We start from the raw sequence: 22,883 nt of genomic DNA on the forward strand, positions 1-22,883 counted from the left end.
CCAAGACACCAAGCCATGGGCTGGCAAGTCCCCAAAAACATGTCCTCTGCAGCATTGTGGTAAAGCTGGAACTGTGCTGCTGAGGTGATGCAGGGACCACCAAGGGAGCTGCCAATTTTTCACATCTCTTTTTCCATCAGCAGAGGATTAAGCAATGAGGAAACAGCACGGAAGTGGCAGGGGCAGGTTTTGCCTTGGGGAGGATATCCCAGGATGGGCTGAGACCCCTGTTCCCATTGCTGCCTTGGTAAGCACAGGCAGTGGCTGCTGGGCTGAGCGTGGCTGGGCAGGGAGGAGCTTCCCCTCATCAGTGGTTTGGCAGCCTGGAGAGGCTGTTTTCTTCCACAGCCATGGCCCCTTTTTCTTTGCAAAATGGAATAACAAACCAAAAAAAGGTCCTGCATCATTGAAATGGGTTCTTCTTGGAGCCTCCTTTGGCCAGAGGGGGCAGCTGGACAGGCAGGAGTGGCCCGGGGGCTGTAGGTGGAGGCTGGAGCTGAGGATACTGAGCTGGGTCATGCAGAGCTTTATTCCCCAGAGAGAACCACAAGTCATCCTGTAAAGATTTACTAGAGGGAGAGGGGACAGTCAAGGGACCCCCTCCTCCTGCCTGGTCATGGCATTGGGCTGGTTGGGGCTGGAGGACTTGGCTTTGGCACAGCACAACCCACGGGATGGCAGGGCTGATGCCATCCCCCCATCCAGGAGGCTCAGGGGACTGCCGTGGCAAGAACAGGACATGGCAAATCTGCATTGTGTGGAAGGTCCTTCCTGCATTCAGAGCCAGCAGGAGGGAACGTGACCTCCAGAGCTCTTCCACTCTTCAAGCCAATAACTCAGGAGATGGGCCACATCCCCTGGGAGCCACTAAGCTCCCTGGCCCTGTGCTGCAGCTGCTGAGAGAGGGGCCCAGCCAGGTCCTGCATTTGGTCCTGGCCTTTCTCCCAAGAGCTGGGTTTCTTGGGGGTGAGGCCAGAATTACTTCCTTTGCTGCTGGGTAGTGTGGCAGAGGAATATGAAGAGGATCCAGCCCCTGGCTTCGAGAAGCCACTGTGCCAATAGGCAGCAAAGAAAGTAGTGGTGTTTTCAGGAGCTCCAGGTCTTCATCCCAAAGAGCTCCTGCCTCTTGCACAATGAGCCTTCAAAGTGTTTTTGCCGCTGTTTGTCCTGCTCTGTCAGGAGCTTTTGTGCCACAGGTGGATAACTTGGCATATGCAGCTCCTGTTGCATCTGAAAGATCTCCCCTAACTCTTCCCCACCACCAGCCCTTGTCAGCCATGCAGTAACAGAGTCTCTGAACTGTGACACCCAGGGCTACTGGCAGACAGGAACATTCCTGTCACCACAGGACAGTTTCTAAGAGGCCAGGGAAGGGATGTACCCCAATTTCAACCCCTTGCACCCAAAGCTCAGGCCCTTTTCCCATTTCCATGATATTTCAGTCCTGCTGATGAGCAGTGAGGGATTGGTGTGGATGAGACATGAAGTAATTGTCTTCCTGTCCCACTCCCAGGATACTGCATCAGTGGATACAGGGTGGGAAGATGGGTACAGGTGACAGACCAGACATGGGGGAGTTTTCCATCCCTTACCAGCCCTCCCAATACGGGTGGTGCTGTGGCCATGACACTGCTCGTACCACGCACTCTTGTTCTTCTTCCTTCAGGGAGGAGCCACTTCCCTCTCCCCAGAAGGATGGAGGTCCTGCAGCTCCTGCGTCTGCTCCTCACCACTGCCATGCTGGGCCTGTCCCAGACAGTGAACCCCTTTGTGGCCCAGCAGACCCCCCCAGACCCCTGCTATGATGAGAGCGGTGCTCCTCGACGCTGCATCCCTGAGTTTGTCAACGCTGCCTTCGGGAAGGAGGTTCAAGCTTCCAGCACATGCGGGCGGCCCCCGACACGGCACTGCAACGCCTCGGACCCGCGCCGAGCGCACCCGCCCTCCTACCTGACCGACCTCAACACCGCCTCCAACATGACCTGCTGGCGCTCAGAAACCCTCCACCACTCGCCCCAGAACGTCACCCTCACCCTCTCCCTCGGCAAGAAGTTTGAGGTGGTCTACGTCAGCCTCCAGTTCTGCTCGCCCCGGCCCGAGTCCACCGCCATCCTCAAGTCCATGGACTACGGCAAGACCTGGGTGCCCTACCAGTACTACTCGTCCCAGTGCCGTAAGATCTACGGCAAGCCCAGCAAAGCCACGGTGACCAAGCAGAACGAGCAGGAGGCGCTGTGCACCGACGGCCTCACCGACCTCTACCCGCTCACCGGGGGGCTCATTGCCTTCAGCACCCTCGACGGGCGACCCTCGGCCCAGGACTTCGACAGCAGCCCCGTGCTCCAGGACTGGGTGACGGCCACTGACATCCGCGTGGTCTTCAGCCGCCCGCACCTCTTCCGTGAGCTGGGCGGCAGCCGGGACGCGGGCGAGGAGGAGGGCGCCACGGGCTCCACGCCCTACTACTACGCCGTGGGGGAGCTGCAGGTCGGCGGGCGCTGCAAGTGCAACGGGCACGCGGCACGCTGCGTCAAGGACAAGGAGCAGAAGCTGGTGTGCGACTGCAAGCACAACACAGAGGGGCCCGAGTGCGACCGCTGCAAGCCTTTCCACTACGACCGGCCCTGGCAGCGCGCTACTGCCCGTGAGGCCAACGAGTGTCTGGGTAAGGCATTTTAAATGTTTTTGTTTTCTGGGGCTGAAATGCTAAAACAGATCATCAGGGTAGGAAGTGATAGGTGCTGAGCCAAAGCAATGGAGTGTGCTTGTCCAGAGATGCTGGGGAGCATCCCCTGTGCTGGAGGATTGGGAAAGGCTCAGCCATCTACCTTGTCTCTGCTGCACTTGTCCTGTAAGAAATGCAGTGATTCCACCATGAGCCAAAGCACCAAAACCCTCCCAAAAATCACTGGTGTCTTCCAGCCAGTCAGCAGACCTCAGTGTGGGATGCCCCTCTGGGATTTTTTCCCTTGGGCAGCAAACTAGCTGTCTGTGGGCTGGAGGGGCAATCACAGGAGTTCCCTGTGAGATGTGCTTGAGGACAGGGAGCAGACAGAAAAGCCTGGCAGAGGCTGAGGTTCCCAGTTTGAAATTTCATCCTTCATGTTCAGTCTGTGTGGTGGTTCTAGCTTGTCTGTCCTTGCAAAGGTTTTTCTAAGTTAGAAATACTGTCACAAAATGAAACATTTCCAAAACATCAAATGGGTATTAGTTGGCTCTCCTGCTCCTGAATCTTTATGGGATTTTGGTGGTGAATTTTGCTTTTTGTCCTGCTTTGGGATGGAGCTGGGGAATGCCAGAGCCTCCCTGTGAATGTCTGGGAGAGGGAGGAACAGCCTTTTGCTCCTCCTGGACAGGAGCCCAGGTCTCAGGGGGTGGCGGGAAGATGGAGACAAGGGAGAGCTGTACCATTAATCAGCCTCTGAAAGGCTCAGTGGATGTGCCAGAGGTCAGAAGGACTTGTTAGTATTTGTGATCGATGTCTTGTTGAGAACCCAGCTGTCCGCTTCAATATACACATGTTACAGCAGATTTCTTCTAAGAATGGCTAAAAAGGCAGTGGATTCAAAGCAAGTGCTGGAGCTGATGCTTTAAGCCACCTCATGCCCTGTGGGAACGTGTCAGCCCTTGTGTTTTTCCACTTGTTTCAGAAAGATGAGTTTTGGAGCTCAGAAAAAACCCTCCCCTTGTAACCCTGCCCGGGTTGCTGCAGGTCAGGCAGGGGAGGCCTTCAGCAGGTGTGTGAGCCCACAGAAACCCCCAGGACACAAGGAGGACCTCACCCCACTGGCTGCTCCCTTGTGTCCCCCACCCTGCAGCTGCGTCACTACCTCATCCTCCAGTAAAGCAGCGCGATAGCAGTGGAGGCGGCTCTGCTGGCACAAAAGGGGTTAAACAAGAAGAGGCTCATTTTTGAGTAGCATCTGCAGGTTTTCTGTCCGTCTCGTCCAGGGCGGGGTGCGGGTCCCTTGCTCTGAGCATCCAGCCCCCAGCTGCGTCACCCTTTTGGCAGATGAAGCTGCAAAGATAAACGAGAGAGGGAAGGGGAGGCGGGGCCGCAGCGCCATCCCTTCACCCCCCCGACAGCCCCGCACACAAAGACCCTTCCCCGAGCCGCGTGTGAAAGTAGTTTTTTCCTGTTGATTCGCTCCCCTTCTTTCTCCTTTCCCTCTCTCGGGCTTTGTGCCCTCTCTGAAGGGACCTGAAAGAGCTTCTCCATCACCCGCCTTCGAAGGGCTTAGCGGCTGAAAGCTGGATTAGCTCCCCGAGCCTTCCCCTCTGTGCCTTTCAACAATGACATATCCCCAGCCAGCACGAACAGACGCAGCAATTAGCACCAATTAAAAGGAGAGGCTGCCCGGGAAGTTCCCTTTGCTCAGCCTGGGGGCTGTGGGGTTTCGGACTCTGTCCTGTGGTCAGACAGCGCTGATGCTGGCTCGTGGTGGTGGATGTCGGACGTGGCTGGGGAGGGGGGAGGAAGAAGAGGAGAGTGGGTGGATGCAGGGGCTTGGCAGCTCAGTGACAGCCCAGGGGCAGGGTGGGGGATCGCAGCGCCCTGAACGGGGATGCGAATGGATCCATGGGGCTGGTACAGCTTCAGGTCATGTTGGGGTGTGTCAGCTCTTGGCTCTGCGCTCCCCAGCACTCTGCATGGGGGTTTTTCTCAGCCCAGTGCATGGGAGTCTCTGCCTGCTCCAGCACGGGGCCAAGCTGATGTCCTACAGCATGCCACGATGCTTGGACATGTGTCCAGTCAGCTGGAGGTGAGGACAAACATTTGTTGTTTCAGCAGCATTTGTGCCTCTGGGAAACGCGCAGGCGACGCAGGCAAGGACTGCCCCAGGTCTGGGCACGGGCACAGGGCAGAGCCCCAGCCCGGCGGCCGTGGGGTGGCTGTGGCTTCGTGGGGACATCGCTGTGCTGCAGTGTTGGGGGTCAGCACGAGTTTGGCAAGCAGGGAGGCTGGGGGCTGTCGCAGCCAGGACAGTGACAGTGGATTTGCCAAGCTGCTGGCTTGGCAAGAGGGCACCGTGCCAGCTTTGTGCCGCAGAGCGCACGGCCCCGTGCCTGCTGGTTGGAGATCATCGCCCGCAGGCACGGGAGGCTCTCCTGACACAGCCCAGGGGCTGCGTGAGCCGCAGGCAGCTTGCCCTGCCAGTAAGGAATGCTCTGTGTGTCCAGGGCAGGGAATAGGGACGTGTCCCCACCAACGCATCCCCCCAGCTTTTGGCCTGGGAGAGGCTGTGTGAAGGATAATCCCGGCAGAGGGGCTGGCAGGAGCAGAATTGCCAGAATCCCGGGGACCCCCCATCTTTATCTGTGCAGACTCACACCTCCACCGCTGCCGGTTTCAGGCGCACCCCCGAGCTCCTGGGGGCAGCCCGGCCCCAAACACCCGGCCCGGGGAAGGAGGGGAAGCGGATTAGCACGAGGCAGTCACTGGAAGTAATTGATGCACTCGCTGGTGATGCGGGAGCCCTTGTTCCCTTTGTGGCCGCCGCGGCAGGAGCACTCTCCGGAGCACCAGGATAATGCCCGGGGCTCGCTTTGATCGGGGCCTCGGCGGGGAAGGGGTGGCGCTCTCCTGGGAAAACCTCGCAGGCTGCTCGGGGGAGGGATGTGGTGTTCCACCCGGGATGTCGGTGCCTGAAAACACCAATCCCGGCAGCGGTGGTGGGATTTGGAGGATCACATGTAATTCCCTTGTGCCCTGTGCCCCTTCATGTACATTTTCCCTTCCATTGGGAGTTCCCCTGACAGGGTTCTCTGCACCTGCTCCCCAGCAGACGTGCTGGAAACGAGTGAGTTCCCGGCAGCACCAGCCACGCTCCTTTCCTGGGGAGCGCAGGGGAGGGCGATTGGCTTTGGGAGGTGGTCAGGAGGGCAGCATGGCCCTGCCACCACTGCCTGGACAGCCCTGGAGCACAGGGGGAGGGCGATTCGCTTTGGAGATGGGCAAGTGGACAGCATGGCCCTGCCACCACTGCCTGGACACCCCCGCCCCTCCAAGTCACAGCGGATCAGGAGTGCAGGGAAGGCGGCCAGGCCTCAGAGGAGATTTACACTTGTCTGACCATCCTGACTCCTGCTCTGCCCGGGATGGGGCTGCAGTGTCTCGGCCTTGTCCCCGCACCCCTGGGGGCTTCTCCTGCTGCTGCTGCTGCTTCTTGGCAGGAGCGGAGGGAGCGCCTCTCCCGCAGCACCTTCCCCAGGACGGAGGGACAGTGTGGATGAAAGCAAAGGGGCTGTTCTGCTCTCGGCTGCCGTGGAACCGAGAGGTGCGGCCTCATCCTGCCCTGTGTCCCAGCCAGGCTCTCCTCCAGCCAAAGCAGGGGCGTAGCTCAAATCCGCTGCGGGTTGGCAGCAGCAGCAGCGGGTCTAGGGTTTCGCTGATCCGGCTGCCTTCCCTAATTATTCCCAGGGAACTTGTAGGGGCGGTGAGCCCTGCTCCTGCCCTGCGGGCTCCACCGCCTGCCCCACGTGTGCCTCGGTGCATGGTGCTGCCTGTCCCCTGCCAGGGTCTCTGTCCCAAAGCCCCTCGTGCTGTCATTCCAGGCTCCTACATCTGCAGTACCCTGGAGGAGGAGGAGAGGTTTTAGGGTGGCCAGGGCCTGGGAAGGGGTTCAAACATCATCAAAAGGGAGACAAAAGATTGCTCCATTGCAAGGTGTCAACGTTTAAATCAGTCTATTATTGCAAATTATTAGATCTTGTGATTGTTTAATTGATCATATGATTGTTTAATTGGGCATACTGTACAAGGGCGGAAGCAAGCTACCAGGTAATTAGCCCCAAACTGTGCAATTAAATTCTTATTAATACCCCAAACAGCAGGGAACATTCAAGCCTTTAATTAGTGATTAACGGGAGACAGACAGAGCTTACAAGTGCCTCAGTACTGAGGAACAGTGAGAGTATTTAGCAGGGTAAGGGGGGACCTGTCTGCCCCGATTAGCTCTGGATGGCTGCGCCAGGGCGTGAGGGGATTGCCATGCGTGCTGTTGTGACCCTGCCCCAGTGGGGACAGCCACCCAAGCCGGGGTGGCCAGGCTCAGCCAGGTTCCCCTGTTGGCTCTGGAATCCCGGCTTGGCAGCTTCTGACACCATGCCTGCAGGAGAGGGAACAATGCTGGGCCACCAGGGCAGGCTTCTTCCCCAAACCAGCTCCTGGCATCAGCAGAGGGTCTGCAGCACGTCCTGAGGGAAACGTTCTGGGGCAGAGCAGGATGTGCCAGGGTCAGTGATGCCAGGAGAAGGCCCTGCCAGTTACTCTGTCACCAATTAAACTGGCGGCAGAGAGGGACTTGCACCGAGGGCAGCAAATCATTTACCCAAGAGTTCTCCTCCACTGCCCGTCGCCTCCCCTCTGGGCTGCCAGCCTTTCTCCTTCCCCAGAGGGTGCTGGGGGCATTCCAAGAGGGACACAGAACTGCCTTTTGGGATGACCCACTTGCCTTTCAGTGCTGCAAGGGGAAAACAACGCCTCTCTCCTCCCCAAAACTGCTCCTTTGCCACAGTTCTGTGGCAAAACCCACCTTGTCTTGTCCCTGTCCCATTATCTGGAGCCTGCAAGGGCACCCTGGCTGTCAGGATACTTCACTGTGTCTCTTCCAGCTCTGGCAAAGCCTGTTTGAATGTCAACATCCCCAGTTCAACAGCATCCTCTGCTACCTGGGGCCTTGGGCAGTATTTGCTGCTTTCCCCCCACACACCGCAACCCAGAATTTGCCTTAAAAATCCCTATTTTCCACTGTCACCAGGGAAAAAGAAAATAGCTCAAAAGTAACAAGCACTACAGCCACACGGGGTGTTATTTTGATGCCTGCCATGTGATTTCTCACTAATCTCATAACTCAGGGGAGCTCTGGGGGCAGCTGAGGTTTGAGTGTGCTGGCACTAACCTTCTGCTCAACTCATGCCTCCAAAACCCTCTTTTTTACGGCTGGGGCTTGCTCTTTGTCCCTGCAGCGTGCCCGTGGCCGGGGCAGGCCAGGCCGTGTTTGATCTGTGCGGGTGAAGCTCCGCTGGCTGCGGGGAGGCAACTTCACACAGCCAGGCCAGGCAGTTAAATCTGGGCCGACACGTTAATGAATTTCACAGTGCGCCTGGAAAAGCTCTCACCCAACCTCAATTTACCAGCACGGGGAGGGGGCCGCGGCTGGGGGAGCAGGGCGCCACGTTTTGCCAGAGGAAATCTTGTTCCCATTATCTTTTTGCAAGAGTGTTAAGTTGGAATAGGCAGTGCTTTGCCTTTTTATCTCACACACATGGAGCCGGCCGGGAGGGCTGTGTGCTTCCCGGGGCTAATTTCTGCATGCACGTGTAAGGGTGTGCAGATGTTTCTGTGCACATCTGGGTGTGCCTGCCTGTGGGCACGTGTACATCTCTGGGGGGGGTTTGGTGCATGTCTGTATGCACATGTGTTTGTGGGTGCAGTTGTGTGCATGTGTGCTCGTGCATGTTTCTGCCTGCACACACGGGGATGTGAGCACACAGGGGCTGCTGTGTGGGTTTCTGTGTGTGTGGCTCATGCACACAAGATAGAGCCATAAAGAGTTGGGGGCTCGGTTGCAGGGGAGGGCTGTCACACAGCCTGGCATGAGGTGGGTGGTCCTGCTGGAAGGCCGGGTGGGCTCTGTCACCAGAGTAGCTGCCAGGGAAGGGGCAGAGGGGACCATGGGGCTGCAAGTGCTCAGATGGCACCACCAAACCTCCTAGCTGCAGCCCCCCATCCCACACTTGCTTCCCTTCAGCCGAGTGGTGCCAGTTCCTCCTACACGTGTCCTTTGTCCTCCGCCCTGACCCCACGGCACCGGCCCCACGGGGTGGTGGTGCTGCACATCTGGACAGCACGCTGGGACAAGCTGTGCTGTGCTGTGTCCATCCCAGTCCCAGCACAACCCCCATGCAGTGGGGGACACCAGGGCAGCTCCAACCCCCCCAGAGGTCCTGAATCTCACCTTCAGCCCTCACCATCTCCCCTTCCCTCACAGCCTGCAACTGCAACCTGCACGCGCGGCGCTGCCGCTTCAACATGGAGCTGTTCAAGCTGTCGGGGCGCAAGAGCGGCGGCGTGTGCCTCAACTGCCGGCACAACACGGCGGGCAGGCACTGCCACTACTGCAAGGAGGGCTTCTACCGCGACCTCAGCAAGGCCATCACCGACCGCAAGGCCTGCAAGGGTAAGCTGGGGCTCCTGGGGGCACAGGAGGGACAGGATCTCTCTCTCGGTCTCCTTGCTCTCCCTTCCCGTCCTTGGGATCTCCTGCTGCTCACTTTGGCAGCTGCAGGTCAGCTCCAGCCACCACCACCACCCTGATCTCCTCTACACCCCAAGGGCACCGGGCAGGGATGGCACTTTGAGCTCAGCATCAACTCGAGGTGGAGGAGGATCACTGGAAGAGAGAGAGCAGGTTGCCAGGAGCCTGGGAGGGCTCTGGTGTGCTTGCAGTTACTATCTCCATTGGTCAGTGTTTGGAGAGATGCTGGGGAGGTACAGAAGCAGACGTGACTAAATGTCCTGGAAACCTGTCTCTGATATGGATGTTGTCTGTATTCTTGGAGCATGGGTTCCCTGCTCTGGAGGGCTGGGGATGCTGGTGAAACTCACATCTCCCAGGTGGGCTGTGGGGCTGGACCCCATGTTGTGATTTTCAGCTGTGGGATGGCTCTTGGGATCTGTTTTTGGGGAGATGCTGGGCACTGTGACTCCTGGTGACTGGCCTTGAGCTGGCCAGGAGCCACACTGGCTCCAAGCCATCAAACTGCAGCTTGACCTCTCAAGGTGCCTAGCCTGTGCCAAACATCATGGGACCTGTACGTCTCCTCTCCCTCCTCTTAACTCCTGGCCAAGCCTGCCTGGTTCCTCTTCCCTCTCCCTGCTCAGCCTGTCTATGGAGCCTTTTCAAAACAATAGTTTCACTAAAGAATTTGAGATAAATCACCCTGCCTGTCTCTCAGACTGTTGAGATCCAGACTGGAACATCAGATGGGCAGGAAGTCAGCCATGGCTGTTCAGAGGCTGAGAATTCATACCTGATCCCTGTTTTTCTGTCTTTGATTGTGAGTCCCTCCTGGAAGGGAGAACAGGGTCCCTCTCAGATCTCTCTCCAGTGCATTCTGCCCCACGTGGGCACCAGGCCCCTTCCCTTCTGCAAGAAAATGCTCGTGTGTTCATGGAGGGCCTTCAGGAATTCGTGGTGCTGGGTTTGGACCACTGACATTGTGGGCATGGACCCGAATTGAAGGATTTGACTTTTGGGGCTCCCCTGTCAGGTGCATTAGTGGTGTTGGAGGCCTGGCTCATTCAGGCTGGGATATAATAAAGGAAAGCCCTCCATTGCCTGGTGTGTGCCAGTGCCTCCTTTTATTCTTGCCACTGCCAGGAATGCTTGAGAGGATGGAGTGAAGGGAGGAACTTCACTCCGTGCAGTGTCACAGCGGGAGTGGGGCTGAGGGGGCACTGCCAGGAGGAGCCCTACCTGCAAACAGCTCATTAGCAAACTGAGCTAATCATTTCCAACAACCCAAGCAACTGACTTGACATGTCCCCCTCACAGCCCGTGTTCCCAGGGTCCACAAGCTGTTCCACCCCATGGCCTTGGCCAAGCCATGCCACAGCTATGGCTGGGGGCATGGCAGCCCCTGGCACCACACCACTGATGCAAATTGTGCCAGGTGTCAGCCAGCTCCCAAGCTGTGCCAGGGGACAGCATCCTCATGGTGACACAGGGGAGGCACTGGGAGAGAGGAAGAGGAGGAGGCAGAACAAGGCATGCATCCTAGTGGTCTATGGCACAGCATCCTAGATTGTGTCCTATTCCTAGGAGGTGTCCTGGCTCTGCTGAGGCCAGGGATGGATGGCAGCAGCCCCCAGCTCCTGCTGCAGCACCACCAAACTGGGGCAACTGCAGCAAAATTCTCTTTTCCATGAAGATTCTGTCAGGTGCTGAGGGCTGGCAGGCAGCCCCGGCTCTGCCCCAACACTCGAGAGGCACCGGGGTGGCTGTGCTGCCTCCACCTCACCCTTCATCTCCTGAGGCAGCCCCTCACCTCCCAGCCCTCCCCAAGGAACAGTTCCTGCTTTTCTTTGGGTTAGGGAGGGTTAGGTTGGATCTCAGGAAAGGTTCTTCCCCCAGAGGGTGCTGGCACTGCCCAGGCTCCCCAGGGAATGGGCACAGCCCCGGGGCTGTCAGAGCTCTTGGACAGGCACCAGAGTGCTTGGACAGCGCTGCCAGGGATGGACAGGGTGGGATTGTTGGGGTGTCTGTGCAGAGACAGGAGCTGGATTCAATGATCGTATTTGGTCCCTTCTAGCTTAGGATATTCTGTAATTTTCTGACCAGCTCCTTCTATTTTTGCTCCAAAACTGACACAATACCAAGCAAAGTGGACGCCCTGCAGGCATTCACCTCTCCAGGGCCCCCAGCACCACTTCTCTGGGCATTGAGGGGCTCAGTTTCTGATCCAGATGGGAAAGAGAGCACTTACCAATGAGCAATAATAGAAAAAAATGCCAAAACCTATAAAAGCAGGCTGGATATGGCTGGGGCCAGGGAGGATTACTGAATATAGCATGGTTTGTGGGAGCAGGGCAGCTGCAGGTTGCAGGGTTTCCCACCTGGCTATGGCTTAAGCCCTTCTCCTTGCAGGGAATGGGGGAGGCAGAGGGGGCCTGGCCGCTCCCACCTGCGTGTGCCCACCATTTGTCAGTGCAAGTCTTGCTCCACCACCCTCACAGGGCAGTAATTGTGCAGCATTACAGTGATGGAAAGTATCTCTGATGCAAGGGGACAGGGTGGGCAAAGCATCCCAGGATGCCCAGGATTTGATGGGATGGTGTGAGTGCAGATGCTGCAGCACAGGAGAAATGGCAGCCAGCAGTGCCTGGGCAGCAGAGGAGTGGGACAGGAGCCCCCTCAGACAAACCCCTGTCCCTGTGCCAAGCACGGGCAGGGCTCTGCCAGGCTGGCTGGGGGATGCTGCTCACGGAGGGCTGGCAGGGTTTGCTGTGCTTGGGAAGAGCTGCAAAGCTCAGCTGAGCCAGATGAACACAGGGCCAACCCCTGCCATGGTGCATATGCTGAGGAGGATCTGACAGCAAAGGTGGTACCCTGGGTCTGAGGAGCCTGTTCCTGGCTCTCCCTTGAAGAACAGAGTTAATAATAAAATCTCTGATGCTTCTGCTTCTTTGGCTGCCCCTCCTTCAGTAAAGCAGAAAGCATTTCCACCCCTCCCTTATATAGAGGTGGATCTGCTGGGATTGGGAGCTCCTTAGAGGAGGAGCAAGGTCCCAGGTGCTGGCAATGGAGAGCTGCTGCTCCCAGAGAGGCATACAAATACACAGAGGTGTGACAAGACAATTTGGGCTTGTTTTTTCCAAAGCTGTGTCTCATACCTGCAGTTCAGGTATCTACACTCCTGCAGGAAAAGGCAAGGCAAGGATCCATCCTCTCAGTGGGTGTTCAGAGCAGGCAGGGAGCAGGGGGATGGGAACAGTGTGCTGTGGGTTTAAACAAAGGTTTGTGCACCTACCACAGCGTTGGCCCAGGGCAGAGGCTGAGCATCGCAATGAAGGCAGATGCTCACAGAATCACAGACTGGTTTGGCTCGGAAGGGACCTTGAAGATCATCTGGTTCCAATCCTCTGCCATGGGCAGGGACATCTTCCACTAGACCAGGCTGCAGATGGCTCAGTTAATATTCAGGAGGCAAATCACTAACCCGGAAGCCAGGAACTACTACATCTTATTTAAACAAACCCCAGCATGTGTTACTAAATAACTCTTCGGCCATGGTTTGCCTCTGCTGGGATGCAGCATCCTGGAAATAGGCGCAGAAATACCAGCTGCAGGTTGTGTCCAACTGAGCAGAGCCCTCGGCCAGTGAGTGAGGAGTGCTTCCCTCCACTGCCAGCATCACTGCTGGACCCTGTGGGATAGAAAAGCTGGGAGGATGGAAAAGGCAGAGCAACCTTCAGGATTAATTCAATGGTGCTAATTGAAAAGTCAAATAAAGGATGGCTGCGCATTAATCCCAGTAATTTAAACAAAGCTGTAAACCGTGAGCCTTTCTCCAATGAAAACTGGTGAAGCAGTAGCAGCTAAGCCTCAAGATGCAAAAATACCCTCAAAATGAGGTGCAAGACATGCTTTCTGGCAAGCACAGCTTGATGAGTTAAGCTCCAAGCTAGTGACTTAATCCACCATTCAAGCTCTGTGGGCCAGATCCTGGCAGCCAGAGGCTGGGAGCTGCAGGGCCTGGTGTGTGGGCAGCAGTGCAGAGCTGCATGTGCCCCCAGCCCTGCCTTCCCTCGGGCTGGGACGGGCTCCCTGAGCCAACCCCTCCACGGTTTTGTTGGGATGAGGAAGAGCAGAGATGCTAAAGCTGCAGATGGACCGTGCTGCAGTGCGGGACCCATCAGGGACAGCGCTCCTGCCTGGGATGCTCATCCCGTGGCAACGGGAGGGAACAGTGTGTTTTTGTGGGACTGTGGGAAATCCCACTGTGGTAGGGCAAGTGGGCAAAGATTGGTCTGGAAGAGACCAAGCTCATACCCCAATGACACTGATTGGTTGTGCACTTAAGATGAGCAAAGCTGCCTTACTGGTCTGGGTAAAACATCCGGCATTGCTGAAATCCACCTTCCACCGCATGCAGAGAGATCAGCTTAGATGAACTGGATCCTGACTGGGCTGAGATTTATGTCTGTCCATAAAATTTACACCAGGAACAGACCACTGGGGCCCAAGAAAGGCCCTGTGTTTCCAACAGCCCTGTGTCATGCCAAGACTCCCTTGCTCGCTGCCATTTGTTATCACAGCTGAGCCCCCAAAATATCCCTGTCAGAAAGATGTCCGCTTCTCGTCCTAGCCAAGATCTGATAAGGATGGAGCATCTGGTCCCCATTAGAGTCTGCTCGCTCTGGTTTCTGGCTGTGCAGGAGGAGGGCTCAAGTGCCATGGTGCTCTCACCAGTCCCATCTGGTGAAAATTAGGGAAACGGTAACATCAGGGGGCTGTGGGGGTGGCTGGGGGAGATGTTTTTGTTTTGCTTTGAAATCACGTTCAACTCTTACACTGATGGAGGCCAAGATAACCTCTCCAGCTCATTGCCAGCCCAGCTCCAGGCAAGCAGATGGGAAGGTCCTCCTCTGAGCAAGCATCTCCTTCCCACATCCCTCCATGCAGACAACCCACAGTGGGTCCATCATCCAGTGTGACATGATGGATCATTCTTCTGAGAGCAAAGACAACTTTCACCCACCTCAGGTGTGGCTTGTCCCTAGAGAGACTGAGGTAGAAAGGTGTGGGGTCATCCTTTGCTCAGGGTGTCCAGGAGTCAGGAGGGGCATCGAGGGTTATGAGCTTGGGAAACATTGAGAAAACCTGCTTCATTCTAAAACCAAAACAAGGTTTGTTGTTTGTGTAAAAAGCCAGTGTTGGTTCAGCTCCACGGACTGAAAAGCTCAGAGGAAGGGGAGCAAGTGGAGAAAATGGTTTTTACTGCTGCCATAGGAACTTCTCCCTGGAGTTAAATGAGATCATAAATGAGAGCCGGTGGCTGCAGGCACCTGTGGGAATTGCAGAGGCTCCAGGTGTTCCTCCTGAGCATCCCTGTCAGCAAGGCCATACCCTGGCCAGCCCCTTTGTCCACTCGCCCTCCTGCCTGTGCTGCTCACAGCACATGTGGGGCCGCACTTGGTCCAGACCCACGGGTGCAGCTGGGTCTGTGCTGTGCCAGCCCCAGCAGTGGTGCTCTGGAAGGGTCTCCCTCCTCTTCACCGCTCTGGGACTGCACCTTGGCTCCAGTTTGGGGTTTGTGTTGTGCCTCCCCTCTCACATACCCGTTTCTCTCTCTCCACCCAGCCTGTGACTGCCACCCCGTCGGTGCAGCTGGCAAGACCTGCAACCAGACCACGGGGCAGTGTCCCTGCAAGGACGGCGTCACCGGGCTCACGTGCAACCGCTGCGCCAAGGGCTACCAGCAGAGCCGCTCGCCCGTGGCCCCCTGCATCAGTGAGTGCCCCCCTGGCCTGCACTCAGGGACCTCACGGGCCCGGGGGATGCTCCTTGGTCCCCCACTCCCCATGGATGGTCTGTGGTGGGTGGGAGGCTCAGCAAGAGGCTGGCTGTCCTTATGGGTGTTCTCCAGGGGGTGCTCATGTGGGACTCTCTGATCACTCTCTGGGGTGACCTGGGCTTCACCTGCCCCAGCACAGGAGGCTCTGGGTGACCCCTTGGGTCAGTGCTTCCAGGTGGTGAAACAGCTCTGCTGGATCTCTGCTTGCTACAGCACATGCTCTCCCCACCCAGCTGAGCCCTGAGTGTGGTCACTTTTGGGGCAAGGCCAGAGCCTGTGGTCAGCATAAAACTGTGTTTATTGTCACAGTGGGTTTGAATTTGACCCAAGTGGCAGAAGAACAATGTCCAACCCTGCAGCTTTTGCTGGGCTGCTGGAGCAGTGGCAGTGCAGGTGACTGGTAGAGCTGGCTCCTCTCTCTCTGCTCTTCCCCAAATTTGAGTTTAGGAAAGAAATTCCCCCAGGTTTTGCTGCCAAGAGTCCTGAGAAAGTGTTATCTTTTCCCACATTTATCCCTGCCCTGGGCAGCCTGAGGTGTGCTGAGATCAGCCAAGCACCTGTGTGATGTCCAAACTCAGTTCAGGTGAGCTGAGCACTCGGGAAGCTCCATCCCTGGAGCACACATCCCCGCACAACCCCTTAGGTCCCTTGGGGAATGCAGAATTGCAGCCTGGCCTGATTTACTGAGCTCAGTTAGTGCACCTCCAGGTCTATTCAATAGTCTGCAATGGTCATGCCATCATTTCTCATTTGTGACCAGCAAAATCTCCTTGTGGCCCATTTTCAGAGGGCTTTTAAGCCCAGCTGTCACCCCCAGAGCTGGGGATCTCATCCTTAAGATACCTCTCCTTTCTTTTCCAGAGATTCCTGCCATCAACCCCACCTCCCTGGTCACCAGCACAGAGGCACCTGCAGGTGAGTGCTCCATGTCCCTGGCTGGGTCCATGGCCTCAGTGCCACCCAGAGACCTGGGGACAGATCGCACCGTCCCTGTCCCTGGCACAGCAAGGGGCAGGGCTCAGCTCTACCAAACCATTTGGCAAAAAATTATTGAGAAAAAATTTTGGTGAAAGATGTGACTGAGATTTAAAATCTTGTGTATTTTTGGAAAGGAACTGACTAAGACTGATGGACTTTTTCAAGAAAGGCTTTCTCCATTGCCTCCAAGGAGGAGAGCAGGGATGCAGCCACTGGGGCCTCACCATCCCTTGGCAGGTTAAGGCAGGGGTTGTGGCACATGGCACCGTGGGTGCCTGGGGATGGCTTTGCTTCACCTCCTTTTATCAGCACCAGTGCAGGATGGTTCTCCTGAGTGTCCCTGGCCCCTCCAAGACCCCAGCTCTCTGGGAGGTGCTGGGGCACAGGGGTCTGGTTGGTCTCAGGCAGGCTCCAGTGCCCCTGTGCTGGGGCACAGGCTGCCAGGCCTGCCCTGTACGTGGGTGGCATGGTGCTCATATCATCCACGTCTGGAGGAGAGAGGGGTCTGGGTATGAGCAGCTTGTCCTGGCTGTGCAGGGTGATGGGATCAAGGGTAGTTGGACCATGGAGGGACCAGTGTCACTGCTGTGGTCACCCAGAGGGGGGTGGCAGCTGCATTGACAGACTGCAGGCCTTGCACAGGCTAGGGAGGCATTGCTGCCATGGTCCTCAGAGCTCCTCAAGAGCTGTCCTGGTTCCCCAGACTGGAGAGGGAAGGTTGGCATCTTAGTACAAGCTGCAGGTTCACTTCTGCTCCTGCAGAGGCTTGGCTGGGGCTGGGCAATGGGTGGGTCCATGGATCTCCCTGTGCTGATGGATTAGGGTCCTTCTTCCAGCCTGGCCCGGGACCAAGGTCCCACCGAGTGCTCTGAGCTCCCTCTGTGTCATGGCACGTCCCAGTGGCACCAAGCAGGGCTGTGCCACCCCTGGATCCAGTGCCACCACGCTGAGCCCTCCAGAGCTGCAGGATGCACCCAGCAGGGTAACGAGGGCTGGAGCAGGGCTTTCCTCCTTCCCCTCCTCTTCATTCTGCAGCTCCCTCAGCACTGCAGTGTGGCTGCTCCCAGCCATCCCAGGGCTATCCCCTGTAGGGATTTCAAGCCAGGGGGAGGGAAAAAAGCTGGGAAAGAAGCAGCCCCTTCCCTCCTTGGGCCACCTCTCTTCCTGCTGTCCCCAAGAGCCTGCTCTGCCCCTGCATTGGAATAGACATCCCAAACAATCCTCCTCTCCATCCCATGGCACATGCTCCTGTGAGGACAGCAAGGCCCCTCCAGTTCCCCACGCTCATATTTGGAGAGCAACTTCCCTGTGCCTTGTTTGGGGTACATCTATCCCAAGGAAGCCTACTCCTTTCTAGGAGAGCCAGTGTTCTGTTTGCATCCATGTCCCCAGCTCTCCTTACCAAGACCACCTTGCCTTGGTAGTGGGAAATGCCAACAGCCCCTTCCAGGCTGCTGTGTGCCTGGGATGTGCTCTCCAGCCCTCTGGGGACATTTTCCAGGATGGCCCCGTGCTGAACTCACTGGCTGCAGGAGAGAGCCAGGGACGAGCTGTGCTGAAGAGATGGAACTTTTGGCCCCTCACAACCAGGCAGACACTGAGGGGCTGGAGCAGGTCTGGAGAAGGGAAAGGAGCTTGGGAAGATTCTGGAGCACAAATCTGATGAAGAATGGCTGAAGGAGATGAAGTGGCACAGGTTGGAGAAAAGGAGGCTCAGAGGGGACCTCTTCCCCCTCTACAGCTCCCTGAGAGGAGGGGGCAGCCAGGGGCAGGTCAGGCTCTGCTCCCAGGGGACAACTCATAGAACGAGACAAAACAGCCTCAGGCTGTGCCATGGGGGATTCAGGTTGGACATCAGGGAAAATCTCTTCCCTGCAAGGGCTGCCAGGCAGTGAACCAGGCTGCCTAGGGCAGTGGTGGAATCACAATCCCTGAGAGCGTTCAAAAAGCGAGTAGATGCGTCCCTTTGCAATGTGGTTTAGTGGGCATGGTGAAATTTGGTTCAAGGTCGGACTCGTTGGTCTTGGAGGCCTTTTCCAACCTTAATGATTCTGTGTTCCTCTGGCAGGAGTAAAGTGTGTGGATGGGATAGAGAGGGGAGATGCACTAGGAGGAACCTGCAGCGCCGTGCAGAGTGGTGCTGGCTTAGCACACGTGCACCCCAAGGAGTAGCACAGAGCCTGGCACCCCACCCAGCACCTGTGGGCACTGCTGGGCCCTCACAGCCCTGCCCCTCGAGGCTCTGGAAAGGAGAGGGTGTTCTCAGGGTGTTCTCAGGGCAGTGAGGAGCAGCCCTGCCTGGATCCTCACAGATCTCACTCCTCACTGAGGCAGAGGGGCAGCGATGACACCTGGAGACACATCCTGCCCCATGGGAAGGTGCTGAGCTGCAGTGATGATGCTGGGGGAAGCTGCATGGGACAGGGCAAAGCAGCACCACCTCTGCTGCCTGCCCTGCCCAGCCTGCAGGGAGAGACCTGAGAACATCAGGCTTTGGGAAAAGGAAAAACAGGGAGATGGAACAAGAGATTGGACTGGTTTATTGCCAACAGAGAGTGCAGCGTGGAGCAGAGTTAATCAAGGTGACTCCCCTCCAGTGCTTTATAAATAGGAACAGTCTCACAATGCTGTCTGAGCTGCACAATAACAGCACTGGCAGAGAGCTGGGTTGTTTGCTCTGTTTTAGCAGAGCAGGTCTGCCTCAAACTGCCTCCAGTTTATCTGTGGCTTTGTTGGTTTAAGATTTCTGGCTTCTAGCTCAAATATCCTTAATGCAATGTGGCTGCCTCTGCCCAGAGCTGGTGCCCTGGAGGATCAGGGGGTTCCTGCTGCTCCCTTGGCTGGGGGATCAGGGATGGGGGTGATGCTGCCCTGGCTGTGCTGCCAGGGTTACCTGCCCCTCATGTGCTTGCCCTGCAGGCAGAGCTGCCAGTTCTGCCCACGCCCTGCCTGCCCCCTGTACCCCCCTGCCCCAGGAGCCCCAGCTGTCCCTGAGCCCGCACTCCCCACGGGGCCTCAGCGCCTCGGGCAGCCTCCCAGCCCCTTCTCCCCCATTTCCCCCTCCCGCCCTGCCTCTGGAGCAGGTGCTGCTGCAGGAACAGGGGGACATTGTTCAGGGCTGCCTTGCTCAGGTGCTGGGCTTCCCGCCCTCTCCCCATCCTCCTCCATGCCGGGTTCAGTCCCTGGCTGTGTCCAGGCTTTTCACTGACATTGCCATCTTCTGCCTCACTTTTCCCAGCTTTCTCCTGCCTTCCCAATCTTCCAAAGCCTTTGAGGTCCAGCTTTGATGTCTGTGCCTGAGCAACTAACTGGCTTGGTGATGAAACGTCCTGCGTCCACTTCTCATCATTTTTATTATTATTATCTTAAAATATTTTCCACTTCATAGAAAAAATAAAATCCACGTTCCCCATTAGCAGAATTAACAAAACTCATGGAAGGCAAAACAAGGCTTTAAGGGAATTCAAAGTAAGCAGTAAAAGATTTGCAGCCATAGCACCTGATTAAGTTACATCTCTCTTAAAACAAAATATTCCTTTTTTTTCAAGGAGAGGAGAAGTAAACCAGATGTGCAAACCTGCCACCTCTCCCACGTGCACTGCCCACAGGGATGGGCAATGCCCACACCAGGCCAGTGGCTCTGGTTCTCAGCTGCCTCCTCCCACCCTGCACCTGCAGCATCTCCCAGGGATGCAGCAGTGTCAGGGATGGGGCTTTGGCAGGTCCCAAACATGTGTTTGTGTTTGGGATGGGGCTGTGGTGGATCCCGTGGATGCAGCAGTGTCGGGGATGGGGCTGTGGTGGGTCCCAGGGATGCAGCAGTGTTGGGGATGGGGCTGTGGTGGGTCCCAGAGATGCAGCAGTGTCGGGGATGGGGCTGTAGCATATCCTGGAGATGCAGAAGCATGTCAGGGTGTTCACTTTCATGCCATGGGCTGTGCCAGGTCTGTGCTGACCCCCAGCCCTTCCGTGGGGCTTGGCTGCCCAGTGCAGCTGCACAGACAGCAGCAAGGCAGCCACAGCAGCTCCTCTCCCCACTGCCCTGTGGAGGGTGTGGGGCTCTCAGGGCTCTGTGTGGAGCAGCCCCATGGGACACACAGCATCCCAGCCAGAGGGAACCCTGCTCCATCCCTGCAGTGTGATGGGGCTGGGCAGCTCCTGAGCAGAGCCCCCACGGCAAAACCCTGCAGGAACAGGACAGGAGGCTCAGGGAGAGGCAGTCTGGGGAGGTACAGGCAGAATCCTTCTGCCCTGACGTCCCCTGCCACTTTCCAGCCACAGCAGCCCTGTCTGCCCCACAGCCAGTGATGGAGGAGGCCAGGGCCAAGGGAAGGAAATGTTTCCAGTTATTTGGACATATTTTTCTTCCCAAGTTTCTTAGATAAGGGGAGCAGGAATTAATTTTACATTTGAGGAATGTTCCTCCACAGCACAAAGCCGTGGTTTTAAAAATCCCTAAACTAATCCTAAATTGTTAATTCCCAACACCATTTTCTAGCTCCTTTGAATCACAGTGTTATGTTGTTAATCGTGAGCAGGAGCCCAGGGCAGTTACAGGATTTCTTTCTGCTTTTCCCTCATCCCCATTGCCAAGGGAAGGGGTGGCAGGTTGGCTGAGGCTGCCCCACAGCCTCCTCCCACCCTCCATCACCCCAGAGCCCCCCAGGCCAGCCCCCATCACCCCAGAGCTCCCCAGGCCAGCCCCCATCAGCCAGCCCAGCCATGCCCCCCCGGTGTCCCTGGGCAGGCTGTGCCAGCTGTGCCAGGGGCAGGGGCAGGGTGGGTTCTGTGCCCGTGGCTGGGGAGGAAGGGGCTCCTGTCCTGACGGGCGTGGGAGGCTGTGCCCCGAGTCCCTGCATGGAGCAGGACAGGGCAGAGCAGTGTGTGGGGCTGGGGCTGCTCAGGGCTGCTGTGGGATGGGGATGGGGCTGTGGGGTATCCCAGAGAGCACAGCAGGCCGAGGCTGTGGCACACCCCAGGGAGGCAGCAGGGTCCAGGCCGAGGCTGTGGCACACCCCAGGGAGGCAGCAGGGTCCAGGCCGAGGCTGTGGCACACCCCAGGGAGGCAGTGGTGAGTGCACTCACCAAACACTGCAGCACACTCAGCAGCCTCCCCCCATATGAGGGGCTTGAGCCCCCTCTGCAGCCACCTCGGCTGCTTCAGGGCAGGCAGCAGGGCCAAGGCAGCTCTGCCAGCCCAGGCAGGGAGAAGGGCAGCACCAGGGGGCTGAACTGGGAATCAGAGCTCATCCTCCTCTGCCAAGAACTGGCTTCATGCTGCACTGCTTCTATCACTGACAAATTTGGAACAGGTGGCATGAAGTCCCAGATAAAAAGGAGCTGGACAGAGAGGAGAACAGCAGAGCCCAGGGTGAGTTTGTGCTCCTGGGCTTCTTTCTTTCCTCTTTTCTCCTCCTCCCCTTGGCACAGGGTTCTGTTATTCCCCGTCTTCCCCCAGAGCTTTGCCTCCATCCCCAGTGATCACTGTGGCAACCTGCAAACAAAGCCAACATTGGAGGCTGCTGACTGTCCTGGGACGTGGGGCCAAACCATAGGGAGAACCTGCAAAAGGCAGAGAAAAGAAGAAAGATGGGCTCAGAAAAAAACATGCCATTTGGAAAGAGACAAATTGAGATGTTCAAAGGAAGACGGCAGGGTAAAGAAAGAAGGAGAGCAGAGCTGCTTCAGGCAATTGTGGGGATCAAAGGCTTTGGGGAGAAGGAAAGAGGCATTCCCTGCCCTCCCTCTGCTTGAGATGCAAATCTAGGAGCTTTAGAAATGCACAGAAAAAAGCTTCCTGGAGGACAGGAGCCTTGGGGGACAGCAGGGTAGTGGAGGACAGCCTGGTGGCCTCCCCAGCCCCTCTGGAGCAGCCTGAGCAGGGGATGCCTGGCACAGGAGTGATGTGGTAGAGCTTCCCTCACCTGCCTCCTTCCCACAGCCCGAGTCCCCTTCCTCACCTGTGGGAGCCTACGGGGCACAGGTCCCTGGAGGGGCTGTCCCCTGAGGGTGCTTCCCCCGCTCTGAGGATCACGACCCCCTTGGTCTGGTGTCACACCTGCCTTTGGATGTGTCCCCTGTGCGGCTGGTGGTGGGACTGGCGCCAAATCCTCTGCTCCCACACCCCCAGCACTGCAGGGTCACAGCTGTTCTGTTGACTCTCCTTGGCATGGCCCCTGCCAGCCCTCCATGGGGGCCACTCTCACCTCACCCACATTCCTCCCATCTATCCCTTTCTGTGTCTGGAAGGAGTCCCCAGGCTTGCTCCACTACCCCGTGCTGACTCATCCTGCAGGACACCATTGCCACAAGTGGCAGGGTCTGCTCAGTGCACGCAGGGTCCCTTGGTTCCTCCCCCCAGCTGATGTGGTATCAGCCATTCGTGCTGGTCCTTGAGTCCCCAGCTCCTGTGAGGTGCCAGGGGAGCAGCTGGGGGCTCGACAGCCCCCTGTCCCAGCAGTGCTCAGGCCTGGCTCAGGAGCAGTCAAGGACCCACCACCCTCTGCCCGGCTGGGTCTTGCTGCCGTCCCCTCCACCACACTCCCCCTTCCCCTGTCGTGGGATGAGCCCCCCCAGGCCCCTCAGCGCTCAACCCACTCTTCTTCTGCTGCAGACTGTGACTCCTACTGCAAACCAGCCAAGGGCAACTACAAGATTAACATGAAGAAGTACTGCAAGAAGGACTATGGTAAGGAGCTCCAACCTCCCTGAGCCACCCTGGGCTTTGGCCCAGAGGCAGATGAGGGCTGGCCATGGGTGGGGCAGATGAAAGCATCCAGGGGGTGGGAGACACTCCCTATGAAGAGAGGTCCCCAAATCAGCCC

The 22,883-nt window shown here is 57.2% G+C and overlaps 1 protein-coding gene across 5 annotated transcripts in view; it reads left to right on the forward strand.

The window, feature by feature from the left end:
- The window catches only part of NTN3 (netrin 3), a 33,092-nt gene that overhangs the window by 8,114 nt on the left and 2,095 nt on the right, over positions 1-22,883 (forward strand). For all 5 annotated transcript variants that reach the window (XM_074552818.1, XM_074552815.1, XM_074552814.1 and 2 more), the window contains 5 exons: positions 1,667-2,665; positions 8,994-9,182; positions 14,868-15,017; positions 15,943-15,996; positions 22,673-22,747. In XM_074552818.1, coding sequence (XP_074408919.1) covers positions 1,696-2,665; positions 8,994-9,182; positions 14,868-15,017; positions 15,943-15,996; positions 22,673-22,747 — 1,438 coding nt within the window. In that variant the 5' untranslated portion in view covers positions 1,667-1,695. The remainder of the gene's footprint in view (positions 1-1,666; positions 2,666-8,993; positions 9,183-14,867; positions 15,018-15,942; positions 15,997-22,672; positions 22,748-22,883) is intronic.

This window comes from Zonotrichia albicollis, chromosome 16 (assembly GCF_047830755.1).
Source record: "Zonotrichia albicollis isolate bZonAlb1 chromosome 16, bZonAlb1.hap1, whole genome shotgun sequence".
Lineage (NCBI taxonomy): Eukaryota > Metazoa > Chordata > Aves > Passeriformes > Passerellidae > Zonotrichia > Zonotrichia albicollis.